The sequence below is a fragment of the Trachemys scripta genome, chromosome 5 (assembly GCF_013100865.1).
Source record: "Trachemys scripta elegans isolate TJP31775 chromosome 5, CAS_Tse_1.0, whole genome shotgun sequence".
Classification (NCBI taxonomy): Eukaryota; Metazoa; Chordata; order Testudines; family Emydidae; genus Trachemys; species Trachemys scripta.
Genome location: NC_048302.1, coordinates 136,742,349 through 136,759,442, shown reverse-complemented (window position 1 = coordinate 136,759,442; position 17,094 = coordinate 136,742,349). Strand labels below are relative to the sequence as shown.

Below are 17,094 nucleotides of genomic sequence, written 5' to 3'. Positions count from 1 at the left end.
CACAGGGCTGGCAATCCCACAGGCCGGATTGAAAGCCCCGACGGGCTGGATCCGGCCTGTGGGCCATAGTTTACCTGGTCTGGAGAATAAAAATCCCAAGTCTATTATTATTATTAATAATATATTTAACATTTAGAGAGTGATGACAACTACAGACTCCCATTAGCTCTTGGCTCCATTGTGCTAGGCACTGCACAATCATAGTAATAACAATATATTACGCATAGGGTTAAGGTGCCAGCCTCCTGATCATATTCTATGATTCTGTGATTCTATGAAAGCACTTTGAGGGTAGAATTTTAATGGAGACTGTTACTACCAATCCCAAGAATTAAAAATTATGTCAGTCCCCCCCCAAAATCATGAGGTTGGCTTAAAAATCAAGAGAATTTAAAAATAAGAAATGAGTTCTTTTCATCTGCCTTCTAGTTTTTGATCCTGAAGAGCTCACGTTTCCAAGCTTTTGTTTGTTCCCAGAAAGGCTAGAAACTGAATTTTCGTGAAAAGTGAAAACTGAGATTCTCTTGCAGTCACCTGACTCCAAGTGCTGGGGATTGAAGAAAAACCCCAAGGATTGTGAAACGCTGGATAAAATTGTGAGAGTTGGCAAAAGTAGTCAGAGCTCAAAGAGGAAACATAGTCAAATGAAACAGTAATAATGGATGATTTCAGCTGCCTACTTATTATAAATCGATGAAATGTCCTAATGGGACAAGGTTCAGAGAAGCCGTTTCTTGACACCTTGAAGGATTGCTCCTTGGAACAGTTAGTTCTTGTTGTCACAAGAGGAGGGGCTCAGCTGCCACAAGAAAAAGCGGAAAGCCAACCACCAATGAGATGCTCCAGGCCTCTTGCCCAGCCACAGGGTCCCCCTCTGGAGCAGCCATGAGGAACAAATGCAGGCGGTGGGGCCAAAGAAGAAGCCCTTTCCTCCAGGCACAGGCTGAAACAAGCCAGACTTTCTTCAAAGCTACAGATTGGAAACCAGCAGTCCAGGGTCACATGGCCTCAGAGAAAATGCTCTTGACTTTGTATTTCGTAGAACATAAACAGCCCAGAAGAACGGCAGCCCTGTCAACACTTTGCTAGCGAGAGGAACAATTTCTTATGCCTCCCTCCTGTATAAGTCATAATCATAAAACATTTACACACCGCCCCCACTCCAAACCATTGCAAAACAAAACCGACGGTAATTCACCCTCTTTTCCCTCCCGGGCTTGCAAAATTGTTGCAAAGGGTAATTTTACAGTGCACCTTTGCAGCAAGGTTTAATCATCGAGGCAAATGTCTCGCTGCTTCGAAATAGCCCATAAACGTAGCTATGCATCGAATTCCTCCCCTTCCCCCTCCACCTGATCCTTTTTCACAGCCTAGTTTCCAGATTTGCTCCGCAGTGTCCCCTGGTTCACATGGCTCTTAGGAGGAGCGTTCTCCTGCTGGCCAAACCACACTGACGGGATTTTTCCACAAGAAAGGCCAAGCTGTACCGATTGTGCAAACGCTGTGTGCTGGATCTGAATCCGCCAAGCACCTCGTCCTGCGTGAGTCATCCTCAGTCAGGCAGAGAGCCTCATGGAAGGCAGGGTTGATCACGCGAGTAAAAGCTGCAGTGTTGGACGGTGAATGTGCTTATCGCCGACCAAAAGTTGAGGGCCAGATACCCTGACTGAGCAGTAACTGAGTACACGAGCAATCCCATTGGGCCAGATTCTGCTGCCCAGACTCCGTAGCACCACATGTTGTTGTTGGCATTAGTGTAGCAATGAGAGGCTGAGATCAGGGCCCCATTACAGTCCCTGCCCGGAGGAGCTACAGTCTAAATCGACAAAGGGTTTGGGGGGGAAACAGAGATAGAGAGGGGACCTTGCTAGGTCACACACAGCTCAGGAGTAGAGGCCAGGTCTACCAACACCCAAGTCAGCGCCCTGCCGCTTTCCATACGGTTGAATTCGATGGGTCTATGCGTGGAATAATGACCTGCTCAGGCCTGGTCTACACTGGCGAGCTTACAGCAGTACAGCGGTACCAAAGATGGCTGTAAGATGGTTCCCATAGCCACTCTGTGCCGACGGGAGAGAGCTCTCCCGCCCCCGTAATAAAACCAGCTCCGTGAGCAGTTACAGCTGTGTCAGCAGGAGACACTCTCCCAGCACCATAGCGCTGTCCACACCGGCGCTTCCGCCGGTGTCACTTATGTCGCTCAGGAATATGGTTTTTTTCACACCCCTGAGTGACGTAAGTTACACTGACTGAAGTGGGTAGTGTAGACAAGTCCTACGTATGAATTAGGCCATTCGAATCAGGCCCACTGAAATCAAAATGGGAGCATGAGCAAGCGTGGCGGGACATGGCTCAGAGAAGGGGCCCCAGCGTTCGGCTTGTTGTGAATTCTTCGTGTCACCCTATGAATAGCGAATAGGTTCTATATTTTGTCCCTGTTCCCAACCTCATTTTTTCAGTGGCAAGAAATATGGAATCTGCTGGTGAAAGTCAATTAAATGCCACTTGCTTTTCACTGTGCAGACACTGTGAAATTGAACATACAGCGATATCTTCGGCTTCTATGTTATGCTCACCCTTAGACCTGGGGACCAGTTATCCTCGTTGTCGGTCCCTCAGACTCTAAGTCTCTGCCCCTCTTGGCAGGAGCTCCGCCTCCTTCCTTCTCCTGAGCAAAAGGAGGCCACTCCCACCGCCAGCATTTAAAGGGGTAGGTCAGCATTTTGAAACTCAGGTCCCTTAAAGTTAGGCCCTTCCCGTAACTGGGAGTTGCAGGTGCTCAGATCTTCCCAAAATGAGGTTGCATAGTGTAGGTACCTAAAAAGGGATTTGGGTGCCTCACTTTAAGACACCCACGTTTTAACCGTATCTCTTTTGTAAGTTGGCTCTCCATATTCATAACCCTTCCCAGAGGACCCTCTTCTGTGGTTTCCCCTTTGGGTAGCTAACAGTCCCTCTGCAGGGTAGGACATAATCAAAACATAGGCAAGGGAAGACTCAGGCACCGGCCCTTTTTAGCAGTTTTAATTTAGAATAAGTTATTAGCTGGGAAAATGACTCCCCTCCCCCGCCCCCTTGAAAAAACACACATTTAACCAGTTTCTCGGAGGAAGAGGTGAAAAAAATGGAAGTTTCCATTTATTATTTTATAATTTTTCTGGATTCTAAAATATTTAAGATGCATAAATAAAACCCCCCGTTTCAAACCCGTCCATGTGATTTTACAAAGTGAGCAGACGCTTGGAGATAAAATTGAAATACAACCTTCCAGGGGGATCTCTTAAAGGAAGCCAGTTTCAATGGGGTTTAAATACTCCCCTCCCCCCGCCATCGCCCCTGGTCAATTATTTATGTTTTTATGGAGTCTGACACATTCTTTTTCCTTATATTGCTTGATATAATGAATGCGAGGTTTGTAGCTCCAGTGATGAATTTATGGCGGGGCAAATGTGTCATGAATAATTCCCACGTTGCCTGGTTTTAATTAAATCAAGTTGAGACGGGATGGCGTGATGCCTTGCCAACGGGATGCACCCTGGCTCTTAATGAGAACATTCAACAGAGATAGTGGTCCTGACCCTGCGCCCCCTATGTGAACAATACTCCATTGACTAGATCCAGGAATTATGAAGCCTTCACTGCGTCTCCATCTCGCTCTACCAATGCACCTCACTCCTAACCTGCAGGCACTTCCTAATAGCCTCGTACCAGGCCCTTTTTGAGAGGACACTGACCAATTGTACCAAATTAAGTGGCAGTTTTTTTTGACGTGGGCCAATATCCATGATACTAGGATGATGCCACCTCAAGCTCGGTCTCACTTGGAGCCTACACGGGGCGTGAACCCAAGTTTCCAGAGGGAAGATTTGCAAACAGCAAAGCTGGCTGATGGTGAATGGAGGGAGAGCACCATAGCTAATGGAAAGTGCAGGGAACATTTAGATAGTCACAATGCAATTTCTTACATCAGCATATGGCCAGAGCACCAGGACTACATCCCAGCTCTTCAAAAAGTGCCATGGGATCTTTAATGACTAGGTGTTCAAGGCCTAAGGCTCTTCCGGTGGGACCATTGCTGGAATATTAGCGCGACTGTCACGGGGTCACTCACCAAACTGGCGCCTCCTGCTGGGTGCTTTGGGAACTAGCTCAGTCCCAGTGGATGCACCCTTGGGTGGTGGTGGCTCTCCCATCCTCGACTCCGCCTGCAGACCCCTTACGGCTCCTTCCTCTCGGCGTCTGCTTCGTGGCACAGCCCACTGGCCAAGATACCATCCAGTTTCTTCCCCTGCCGGGGGACTCCTCCAACATGAGTCCAGCCACTCCTTGCAGCAGCTTGGCAGTCCACAGCCGGGCTGCTCCTTCAGCGGCTGGGGGGAGGGAGACAGGCCCGCCCACTACTCCGGGCCCCGGGACCCTGCAACCAGAAGCTTCCTGCTGCCCCTTCCTTCCAGCTCACTGTCTCTATTCCCTGGGCCACTTCCCCTCAGCCTCAGTTCCTTCTGCTCCTGCCTCTGGCTCCGGCTCCTTTGCCCTCTTCCCAGGGCCTCCAGCCTGTAAGTCTTGGCAGCCCATCAGGAGCTCTCCCTAGCTTCCCCTGGTCCCTGCTAGCACCTCTAGCTTCCCCCGGTCCCTGCTCGCACCTGCCCTTCCCCAGGTGCTGGTCTCTCTGTAGCCCCCTAGGAAGCCAGTCTTCTCCCTAGGGCTCCCTACAGCAGACTCCCTCGCTCTGGTCTGCAGCTTCCTTTTATATGGGCCGGCTAGACCCTGATTGGCTGTTTCCCCTGCAGCCACTCCTTTGACTGCCTGCCTCTCTGCCTTCATAGGCTGGTTTTAACCCTTTCAGGGCCAGTGCAGGGCAGGCGCCCTGTTACAGGGACCAAGACTCATCTGGTGGGACCATTACTGGAATACTGTGTCCAGTTCTCTGGTTCACACTTCAAAAGATGATGAAAAATTGGAAGGGTTCAGAAAAAACTCACAAGAATGATTTGAGATCTGAAAATCATGCCTTCCAGTGAGAGGCTGAAGAAACTTAATCTATTTAGTTTATGAAAGAGAAGGTTAAAAGGTAACTTGATCAAAGGCTGTACAGATGTGTATGTGGAAGAGATTTCTGACAGTAGGTGGCTCTTTAATCTAGCAGAATGAGATCCAATGGCTGGACGTGGAAGGGAAACAAATTCAGACTAGAAATAAGGCATACATTTTAAACATGGATGGTCATTTGGAATTTGGTATGTGGTGGGGTTCTCCATCACGTGCAGCCATTCAGTCAAGACTCAGTATCTTTCAATAAGATCTCCCATAGCCCAAACAGAAATTGTGGTCTTGATGCAGGAATTGCAGGGTGAGGTTCTCTGGCCTCTGTTATGCAGGAGGTCCGACTGGATGATTCTGATGGTTTCTTGTGGTCTTAAAATGTATGAATCCAAAAGAGAGATCCTTCAGCAGCATGGTACCTGTTACCACCCTTCGGGGTCTTTGGCATTGGGTGGTCTAGGCAGCAGGAGACACCTACACCACCACTGAATGTCTCCCATCTATGCATTGACTAAGGCCAGGGCTTATAACACGTGAGAACTAATGAGATTAGTCTGTGGTAGCATGGCTGCATGCTCTGAGGGAGCTAAGGACACACAATGTATGAAATGACGATTGCCACTGTATTGCTCTTTCTGCTCAACATCTTTTCTGGTTTGTTTCCTTTCCCCTCTGACCGCAGGAGCACTTCTGGAGCTTGGACAAGACGGACAATAAGGTCCCACCCCAGCTTATCCTCCAGATCTGGGACAATGACAAATTCTCTTTTGATGACTACTTGGGTAAGTTGGGACGTGTCTTTAGTTCAAAGAACTGATTTCTCGGGTTGCTGTCAATTCTGAAAAATATATAAAAAAAAATTCGAGTTGACCTGAAAAGTAATTTTTAGAATATTTTTGGCAAATAGAAAAGTAAAAAAAAAATCCTTTTGAGTAGAACAAAATGTTTTGTTTGACTCGACACTAAACATTCCGCGTCAATTTAGTATGTTTTTTTTAACTTTAAAAAAACCGAATGAAATTTCTGTACGAGTCATTTTGAAGTGAAAAATTGAAACATTTTTTTCAGAAGTTTTTTTGTTTTCAATATGAACCACTCTGTGAAGCCATCAGACATTTGAGAAATGTTTTGGTGTCTCAGAATCTGCGTTTTTCGCTGATAAAAAGTTTCAGGCAATGAATGTCACACCCCTCTAATGCCCAGTACTGAAACAGAGAGAGCAAGCAAGATGTGGACATAGAGATCAAATCACTATAGAATCCTCTGGATTACAGGAAAGTCTAGTGGGTCGGTGACAGTATAGTTCAGATCCCTGTACCACAGCATGACTGATGCTAGACCGATGCTAGATCTTCGGTCTCCGCCTTCAGTGCACCAGGTCCTCCGCTGGTATAAATTATTGGTGGTTCCAATGATTTCTGTAGAGCTGCTGTGATTTAAATGAGCTGCGTTTCTATCCCAATGCCTCCATTAATGCCGATTTCACAAACCTTGGTACCTGCCCCATCATCTTCAATATTCTTAAGAGTTTAAACATTTTTTCCTAGGATTCCACCTTGATGCAGCTTTCTATAAGCCCAGAGCGTCTTGTTCTGTCTTCAATAATGAGTGAGAATTGGCTTCAAATCTCTTTCTAACACCCTTTTTATATCCTCTATTTGTAGTCACTTTTCATGTTTCCTCTCCGCCTTTTCTCCTCCAGAACAAACATGGCCGGCTTTTCAGCCCATGCCAAGGTAGATAAACTGAATTCCAAGCAGTTTGCTACACATGGGTCTTTCAGAGAAGACTTTAAAACACCAAGGTCCGGTCTGTTCTGCATGGACATTAAAGATCCTGGGGCATTTTGTGTAAGAATGCAGGAGCTTGGCTTCCTCAGACAAAATTCCCCCCTTTCTGTTTTGTGCAGTTTGCTGAGCGTTCTACCCCAGAGGTGGCTGCACTGGATGTAGATAGTTTGTGAAGTGCTTGAGGCTGTTTCAGGTGCCATAGAAATGTCAGGAGTTCCATCTTCTGATCTCTTCAGAGCATTTTAATTTCTAAACCTTTTTGAGCTCTCTTCTCCAAACTCTCTGATTTCACTGCTCTGCATTGAAATGTGCTGCCCCAAAACTAGCCTCACGCTTCAGCTCCGGCCTGCTTCGTGTTGCACTGAGTTTTCTGGCCATTCTTTTGATTTCTGAATACAACGTGTGCGGGTGACGATCAGTGTGGCCCGCTCTCCCGAATGTATGGAGTGAGGTGATTTTGGCCCCCTGCTGCAGAATCTCTGTCCCATCAGTTCTCCCGCAACATCAGTTCACCCCCCCCCAGCTCCCACATCAGTTCTTCACATCACTATGCCTCCCCCATCACTTCTCCTTCCCCCCCCAGCAGTCCAGAACCCCCTTGCCCCTAGAGGGAGGCAGCCCATCTCAGAGGGAGGTTTCCCGCAGGCAGGGCTGAAATTCAGGAAAGGGTCTTGGTGTCCCTGTATTTATCAGTCTGGCTGGAGGTCCATGTTTCTGTCTCCCTGCGTGTGCCGGAGTGGGCAGGTGGGTTTATCTGCATGTCCACATGGCCCATTGTTGTCCAGGGTACAAACAGGTGGTTGCCTCTGCACCGCAGAATTGTTGAGTGGCTGTTTATTGTTGCCTGACTCAGGGTTGGAGGAGGGATGTTTTCTAGTTTGCCTAAAGTGGGGGGACACAATGCACCCTGTAGGTCTGATGCAGCCCCCAGCTTTCTGTGCTGCAGCCACTGTCGTTAACACAGAGGGGCAGCCGGGGGGACTCCGCATCTAACGTGCAGTGCTCCCTCTGGAACAAGGCAGTATCCAGGGTCTGTCTTCACTAACGAGTTAACGTGGGGTCTTGGGTGTTCCCCTCGCCCCTTCCCATCCACACCCCCAACCCGCTGACCCTGGTGAAGTGCTGCTTTTCACTCGGCCAGCTGGCCCAGCTGGGCACATGGGTCACAGCCTGTGTTTCACTTTGCAGTGTGGACCCAGGCTACATCACGCGAGTGCTGATAGTCCTTCAGTGCCTTCCCACCATTCCCCCTATGTGCCCACAAACACAGCCCAGGGTTCTCACAGTTCACTGGGAAAGACTTAGAGTGGCTGAGGTCACTGCAGCACAAAGCACTATGGGATACGCCTCTGAAGTCCTAGTGGACCCCATGAGGGAGCGCAGCACCAGTGAGGACATGGTCATTCGGGGAGGGCTTTGCAATGGGGCTGCACATGCAATCTACTCCACTGAATGCAAATTAGTGGTGGTCCCCATGCAAGCGGCCTGGTGCCAGTGCGACCCTCTCTCTGGGCACCTGTCAAGGAAAGCACCGATAAGTCCCAGCTCCCACTCTGCCCTGCATTGTCTGCACAGGGTTAATGCAGGAGCGGCCGGAGGCGCTGCCTGGGGAATAGGCCATTCTCCTGCTAGGTTTTCTCCTCTGAGGGATCAGGCTCCCTCAATTTCTACTGATGAAATCCCCAGGTGCCTTCCTTCACAGGGAGCTCAGTGCTCAGCTGACCCAAGCCCTGGAGGTGGCGGGGGACGGATCCCGAGGGGGTGTCAATGGGGGAAGTGCCAGCTGAGCAGTGTCCATTTGCCCCTGCTCTGGACCAGGCCCCACACACCCGTTTCTGTCCCCCAAAGGGAACTGCATGGCACCTCAGCACCAGCCCTTCCCATCCCTGACCTGCAGGGACCTCACGACGGTGACCAGGTGTCCGGTTTTCGACCGGAACGCCCAGTCAAAAAGGGACTCTGGAGGCTCCAATCAGCACCGCCGACTGGGCCGTTAAAAGTCTGGTCAGCGGTGCTGCGGAGCTAAGGCAGGCTAGTCCCTACCTGTCCTGGCTACATGCTGTGCCCCGAAAGTGGGCAGCAGGTCCGGCTCTTATGCACGGGGGACGTGACGCCCCGCATGCTGTCCCCGCCCAGAGCACCGGCTCCACACTCCCATTGGCCAGGAATGGCGCCCCCCCCCACGAGGAGCTGGACAGTCTGGCTGCTTCCAGGGTGCAGCGCAGAGTCAGGACAGGCAGGCAGCCTGCCTTAGCCCTGCTGCGCCTGTGACCGGGAGCTGTCTGAGGTAAGCCCATGTCCCAATCCCGAGCCCCAACTCCTGCACCCCAAATCCCTCATCTCCAGCCCCACCCCCAGCCAGAGCCCTCACCCCCTCCCGCATCCCAACCCCCTGCCCCAGCCCAGTGAAGGTGAGTGAGGGTGGGGGAGAGCGAGCCACCAAGGGAGGGGGACTGTAGTGAGCGGGGGGCAGGGCCTCAGGGAAGGGGCGGGGCTAGGGTGTTCGGTTTTGTGTGATTAGAAAGTTGGCAATCCTAGACCTCACCCTTACAGGGGAGAGGGGGAGTCCAGTGGGGCCAGGGCTGGAAGCCAGGTTGGCGAAGCCAGAACCTCCAATCCCCACATGCATTTCAGATCCCTCTCTGATTGGCTGCCTTTCCCATTGCCCCGCCTCCCAGGCAGAGCAGCCAATCAGAACTGCTGCTGGAAGCAGGCAGAGCTCTCTCCCCTGCTCGTAGGAGCCCACACTGCTTTCACAGGAGGGGAGGGGAGCAGAGACCCCAGCAGCTCAGGGCGGCTCCGCCACTTGTCCCCCTGACCCCTGTGAGCAATGGGGACTGGATGGTACAACCCCTGACCCTCCCCCTCGCCCTGCAACACCTGGCCTGGGAGGGGGAGGGAAGGGGCTCCGTTGCAGCCCCCAGGGCTTGGAAGCGGGAGGGCGAAAAACTGGGAGCTGCAGGAGAAGCCGGGCTCCGGCTGGGGAGCAGAACTGGTTGCTGAGCTTGGGACAGGCAGTGTGGGGGTGAAAGCTCCTGCAAGTGGGGCCCAAAATCCCATGCTGGGGGCGGGGGCTGTTAAAAATCATATTCTCGATGTGTTGTCGCTCTGAATACTGCAAGTGGCTGTTGAAGGGGGCATGCAGAGTTGCCGTGTGGTTGGGGGTGAGGTGGGCTTGCCTGGCAGGGGAGGTGCGTGCTGGGTTTTTTGCATTTCAAAGGTGGTAACCCTCGGCCAGAGATGGGGATCGAGAGCAGTGAGGAGAGAGATTATATCTTTGAGGGCCATCAGTATGCATGACACCACCCCAGGGACATAGAGGATCTCAGGAACCTCTTGGTAGGGGCTTAATCTAACCCAGCCACAGTTCGGGGGACACATAGTACAGTGGCTTAAGGTCCAGCTTTGCACATCCCCCCGAGGCGAATGACCCACCCCTTCTGTGAGAGCCTCTCTGCAGACTGCAGCAGGCAACTCAGCAGTGGGTCACGGGGGAGAGTCACCAGTGACTGGTCAGAACGGCAGCCAAGGACATACCAAGGGGCGACTGGAAATCTCATTTACTCTTCCTGTTTGCAGGGTAGCTGTAGCCGTTTCGGGGGCACAGGGTACTAGAGAGACAAGGTGAGTGTGTGATATCTTTTATTGGCCCCACTTTTAGTGAGAGGGAGAGAAGTGGGGCCAATAAAAGCTGTCACCTCCTCCACCTTGTCTCTAATTTACTCCGCCTGGGCATCTATGCTGCGTTCGTCACCATTGGCTCTGAGCACTCAGAAAGCGAGTGCCAAGTGACGCGGGGCCCCACTTTCAAACATGGCTACCTGAATCAAGCACCCGGATACCACTGGGTGTGTTGTGAGCGAGACACGAGAAGTCATTCTTCCGCTCTACTCTGCGCTGGTTAGGCCTCAACTGGAGTATTGTGTCCAGTTCTGGGCACCCCATTTCAAGAAAGATGTGGAGAAATTGGAGAGGGTCCAGAGAAGAGCAACAAGAATGATTAAAGGTCTAGAGAACATGACCTATGAAGGAAGGCTGAAAGAATTGGGTTTGTTTAGTTTGGAAAAGAGAAGACTGAGAGGGGACATGATAGCAGTTTTCAGGTATCTAAAAGGGTGTCATAAGGAGGAGGGAGAAAACTTGTTCACTTTAGCCTCTAAGGATAGAACAAGAAGCAATGGGCTTAAACTGCAGCAAGGGAGGTCTAGGTTGGACATTAGGAAAAAGTTCCTAACTGTCAGGGTGGTTAAACACTGGAACAAATTGCCTAGGGAGGTTGTGGAATCTCCATCTCTGGAGATATTTAAGAGTAGGTTAGATAAATGTCTATCAGGGATGGTCTAGACAGTATTTGGTCCGGCCATGATGGCAGGGGACTGGACTCGATGACCTCTCGAGGTCCCTTCCAGTCCTAGAGTCTATGAATCTATGAATAAATGCCGGCTGAGGCAAAGGAGGAGCCTGGATCAACATTTATCTGTCTAAATCCCTCTTTGAATCAGCATGTAGGTGTCTGAGACGCATTTTGCTGTCTAACGTTAGATGCCACACTTCTCTCCCAGGCTAGTGCGGCGTTGGGCAGTCAGACCTAGGTGATGTTCCTCTTGCAGTTCTTAATGGTTGGGTCAGGGGACCTCTAGCCTGTCCCGGACCCCAATCTCCCCCCAGATCCTGTGAAATGTGATCTATGCCATGCCGCCCCTAAAAATGTGCCCCAGCCGCCCTAACTCACCTCCGCTGCTGCCGCTCGTGCGCCACTGCTCGCCCTCCCTCCCAGGCTCTCAAACCCGGGAGGGAGGAGGAGATCCCGAGCGGCCGCGGCGCGCAAAACAGCTGATTCGCGCGCCGCTGCTCCCCCTCCCTCCCAGGTTTGAGAGCCTGGGAGGGAGGGGGAGACCCTGAGTGGCCGACGTACGTGCTGCTTCTCCCTCTCCCTCCCTCCCTCCTAGGCTTGAGAGCCTGGGGGGAGGAGGCAGGGCTGGGGATTTGGGGAAGGGGCGGAGTTGAGGCGGGGCCGGGGGTGGGGTAAGAAAAAAATGAGGGGCGGGGCGGGCAGCCAAAATTGTTTTTGCTTGGGGCGGCAAAAATCCTAGAGCCAGCCCTGCTCTCTCATACAAGCCAGATGCCCCCTGACTGCCACAGTGGCACCAGGGCACAGGGACAGACAAGGTCTTAAATAAGTTGGTCCTTAGTCACTCCGCACGCTGGGCGCTAAGTTCTTTAGAAAAGCTGCCGGATGGTATCACAATGGGAGCTGAGCTCATTGGAAAATCCAGTCCTGATTTCGGTGCCCGTTATGCCACGTGTTAACGTTTATGGCTGGGGCCATGGGGTCAGGGAACCCCCAGCCTGTCCCGAACCCCAATCTCCCTCCAGATCCTGGGGAATGTGATTCATGCTCAACCTGTAAATGCTAGCGTTGCTCCTTGCAGGTTCTGTTCAGATGGACCTCAACCGGATGCCAGCACCCGCCAAGACGGCTGAGAAGTGCTCCTTAAACCTCCTGGATGAGACCTTGTCCTCTGACCGATTTGTGTCGCTCTTTGAGCAGAAAGCTGTCAAGGGCTGGTGGCCCTGTGTTGTGGAGGCAGAAGAGAAGAAGACCATAGCAGTAAGTCCCTTTGGCTCACTTGGAATCATCTGTGCTTTTATCTCCGTTGTACAGGTGGGGAACTGAGGCTCAGAGAGACTAAGTGACTTGCCCAAGGTCACAAAGGAAATCTGTGGCAGAGCAGGGAATTGCCCTATGGTCTAGACTAGTGCCCTAAACCCTGGTCCATCCTTCCTCTCCTAAGGGTTTTCCAGCTTTTGTCACAGCACTGGACAAATCATTCAGAACAAATCATTTGTTGTCATGAACGTTGCCCTGTTTTGTATTCTCCAATTTCTCATGATCATTCATCTGTGCACCCTAAGAGCCTCAGTCGTCGACCAGGGCCCCATTGTGCTAGGCACGGTAGAAACGGAGCAAAATGATGGTCCCTGAATGAGAGGTTGATAGTTAGAAAACTGAATTGTTCTGACTGGTCGTTGAGGTCACGTGGTCTGTTCCCGGCCTGGATGAGCACGTAGAACCCAATGAAAGCGCGTGATTACATATTGAAAAGTCACTTTTTGCAAATATTCTCCATTAGTGGCTCAATATTCTTTGTTTCCTCAGACACTGCAGCCTGGCCACTCATTTGCTAGCCCTTTCACGGAAGAATACACGGAAGGGATATGTATGTTCTTGGCTTAAGAAAATATGGGTGAATCTAACTCAGCCTCTTCCCACAGAGTTCTAATTTGAAACAGAGGAACACATCAATTGCCAGACTGGATCAGACCCATGGTCCATTTAGTCCAGCGTCCTGTGGCCAGGACCCGAATCCAGCAGTAGCAGATGTGCGATAATCACCCTGATCCCTAAGAGTTAGCCATTGGCTGAAGCCCTGAAGCAATTTTCCTTTCCCAAGTCAGTGTTTCGCTCCACAAAGCCAGTTACTCTATTTCCTGCCTCTTTTCCCATGCAGGGTAAGTTGGAAATGACCTTGGAGATTGTGACAGAGCAGGAGCAGGAAGAAAGGCCAGCAGGGACGGGCCGCGATGAGCCAAACATGAACCCGAAGCTGGAAGACCCCAAGTAAGCGCTGCTTGATTCTAAACCAACCATAGGGACCCGGGACACTTTAGAAGCAAGTTGGAAAGACAGGCCCCGTGGGCCAAGAGGTCACAATCTACAGAGGCCCTATCCAGCAAACACTTACAGTGGGGCATTAGAGCTCACTGCCATCGGCGTCTGTGTGCACTCAGATGGCACGTACTGCCCGCCTTACCCTGTAGTATCCAAGGTGGGCTCAGATGTCACGTACTGCCCACCTGTACCCCGTGGTATCCAAGGTGGGCTCAGATGTCATGTACTGCCCGCCTGTACCCCGTGGTATCCAAGGTGGGCTCAGATGTCACGTACTGCTCGCCTATACCCCGTGGTATCCAAGGTGGTCTCAGATGTCACGTACTGCCCGCCTTACCCTGTAGTATCCAAGGTGGGCTCAGATGTCACGTACCTCCCGCCTGTACCCCGTGGTATCCAAGGTGGGCTCAGATGGAACATATTGCCCAGATGTACTCATGGTATCCCAGGGGGCTCAGATGGGATGTAGTGCCAGGATGTACCCATAGTATCCCAGGGGGTTCAGATGGGATGTAGTGCCAGGATGTACCCCATGGTATCTAAGGGGGCTTAGATGGCACGTATTGCCCAGATGTACTCATGGTATCCAAGAGGGTTCAGATGGTACCATGGGTACATCTGGTCAGTACATATCTAGTGGGAGCTCAGCTGGCATGTTCTGCCTGCCCAGGATGTCTGTGGGGGGGGTTCAGCGGGCGTGTTCTGCGGGGCGTCTGGGGGTCCGACTGGGCGCAATCCCCCTTGGAGATGCCTGTCGCGCTCAGCAGTCGCTAAAGGCTGAGGGGACCATCCCGCGCAGCCATCTCAGAGCTAACCCTGACGGTCCTGGTTGCAGGCGCCCGGAAACCTCCTTCCTGTGGTTCACCTCCCCCTACAAAACCATGAAGTACATCCTGTGGCGGCGCTTCAAGTGGGTCTTTCTCATCGCCGTCGTGGTCTTCATCCTGCTGCTCTTCATCGGGATTTTCATCTACGCCTTCCCGGTACGATGTCGGCAGGGGCTGGAGAAACGCTGCCAGGCCCCCCAGACAGCTATTAGAACCAGCCCCCATGCCGTGGCTACGCTGGCATTTTACTTACCCATTTCCCACCACTGCCCTGCCGTCGACCCAACTCCCCCATAGCCCTAGCGTGGGCATGCCCTTGTTATGTGAGCCACACCTCGTCATTTCAGAGCAGGGGTCCATGTCCTGGTAGCTATGCTGCGGGCACCTGGCCTGCTATACCCATATCTCCATTGCTAGTGCCAATGAGGCTGCCCCAGGGATAGGGATGGTGGGGGATTTTCAGGGTCTGTCTGTCTGGATTCTGCTGTGTGTCAAGTCAGATGCCTTTTTCTGTGCCTCAGTTTCCCCAATGTGTAGAATGGGGGTGGCGATTATACTAATCCCAGCCTCGCGGGGTAGGCGGTGAGGTTTCATTGATTTCCAACTTGCTTTGAGAGCCTCACGTGGAAGGCCATCCAGGGATGGAAAGCGCTGCTGCTGCCTTGAAGAGAAAGGCAGCTCCCCCCCCCGCCCGCATTGAGCAGTAGTGAAAGTATGTTCAAGTGTAATTGGTTAAAGATGCAGGGTAGTTTACAGGGATCCAAGCAGCCCAATCTCTCATTATCAGGGCTTGGAAGGAGTGTTCTGCTGACATAATGTATGGAACAGAGGGGAAAGGATCCCACCTCATTAATCAGCACAGTGGCTTTTTCTGCCTTGCGTTCAGTTCCATTTGCAAAACAAAATAAATAAATAACCAAACCTCCAGCCTTCCAGCTTGGCCTGGGGATGGGTTTCAAATCCTCCTGTTTTTAAAACACTGAAATAATTCATGCTGTGTTTTGGATCCCATTCCTCCCCTCCCCAGACTGATAGAAAAATGACCTACCTCTTTCTTTCCAGCACTTAACAAATTCTGTGCTGTGTACATCTATAAACCCCACCTCCCCACACACTCTTTTGGGGTAATTTATAACTTTATCCAAGAGAGAGGCTGCATTTGCAGATTGCTTCGTGTGCAGCCATAAAGCAAAGTGCTCAATGTCTCCTAAGCACTGTAATCTCCTTCAAACCATTTGAGATCACGCACAATAGATTGTTCTGGAGGACAAAGATATGATGGGATTACAGCTCTGGAGTTCCTGGCTCTCAGCTCTAGACACGTCTCTTTACCTCCGGTTCCCCAGCTTTACTAAAGGACAATAATACTTGCCTCGTCTGAGAAACGATCAGTTACTTGCTAAATATTATTTAAAAAGACATAATCATACAAGTGCGAAGCACCGTCCCCTGCTAGACAGAATCAGAAATAGTCGGTTGTGTTTCATATGCCCTATACTGCAAGCAATTAATGAAGATTTTCCTTAGCTCAAGGAGCAGGGCCTGTTCTTTCTGAGCAGGAAGATCTCCCTTCTAGCCCTACTGTCTCCTTTAAGTTTCCAGTGGTTTAGGATTCGTTATGATATTATGGAACTAAAACTAAGTGGAGAGAAACAAAAATCCTTTAGCTCTAAATATTGATTTACATTCATTATTGCTTGTGTTTTTCTCTGACTGTTCATAGCAAATTGTTGTTGTATTTCATTTCACTTTGGACAGCTTAGTCATCTTTCTTGAAAGCTAGGCTGTTTCATGGAATGTTTCTGTTTTCATTTATTCGAAATGGCTTCCCCCAGATTTTTGGGTCACCGGGTTGTCTATCCCACTCAGAGATTTAGTTCCTTTCCTGCTCTCTTAAATATCAACCTTTGGCACTAAAGCTAGAACAGTGGGGATGGCTTGTGTATTGGGGCTACCCCTAGGGTGATCAGATAGCAAGTGTGAAAAATCAGGACACGTTCTTTCAGAGGCGGGACATAGTGGCATATATAAGACAAAGCCCCTAATGCTGGGAAGGTCCTGATAATGTTGGGCCGTCTGGTCACTCTAGATACAGATCTTTGGCAAGAGTCACTGGTACAACTCAGAGGGCGTACATTAAAGGACGATCCATTATATTATTATTTGGATTACAGTAGCCCATAGAGGCTGCAGCCAACAGCGGGGCCCAGTGTGCTAGGTGTGGCATATACAGACAGTAAGAGACACTCCCTGAATCATATGCTCTCAGGTTGGGAGTCATGAGCAGGTGTCAGTGGGTTATGACTGCCTTTCCTTCCTATATTGGTAATGGAAGGATGGGGGAGGGTGTTCCAGGGTAAATGGGAGGGGAAACTTGGGAAAGTCGCATTATGGAAAAGAGCCACTGATCTATACAGACAACTGGTGGGAGAAGAAGATACAAGCTGAAAACGGAGACAGGGAGAGCTAAAGGCCCCAGAGCAGCAGAGAGCGTAAGGATTTTCATAGAATCATAGAAATGTCGGACTGGAAGGGACCTTGGGAGGTCATCTAGTCCAGTTCTCTGGCGATGAGGCAGGATCAAATAAACCTAGACCATCCCTGATAGCTGTTTGTCCAACCTGTTCTTAAAAATCTCCAATGATGGGAATTCCACAACCTCGCTTAGAGGTAGAAAGTTTCCCCTAATATCTAATCTAAATCTCCCTTGTGGCAGATTAAGCCCATTACTTCTTGTCATGGACATGGAGAACAATTGATC

General features: G+C 50.7%; 1 protein-coding gene across 1 annotated transcript in view; it reads left to right on the top strand.

Annotated features, from left to right (window-relative positions):
- The window catches only part of DYSF (dysferlin), a 275,139-nt gene that overhangs the window by 246,100 nt on the left and 11,945 nt on the right, over nucleotides 1-17,094 (top strand). The window contains exons 53-56 of the mRNA XM_034772554.1: nucleotides 5,726-5,825; nucleotides 12,266-12,444; nucleotides 13,346-13,455; nucleotides 14,342-14,489. Of these exons, the coding sequence (XP_034628445.1) occupies nucleotides 5,726-5,825; nucleotides 12,266-12,444; nucleotides 13,346-13,455; nucleotides 14,342-14,489 (537 nt within the window). The remainder of the gene's footprint in view (nucleotides 1-5,725; nucleotides 5,826-12,265; nucleotides 12,445-13,345; nucleotides 13,456-14,341; nucleotides 14,490-17,094) is intronic.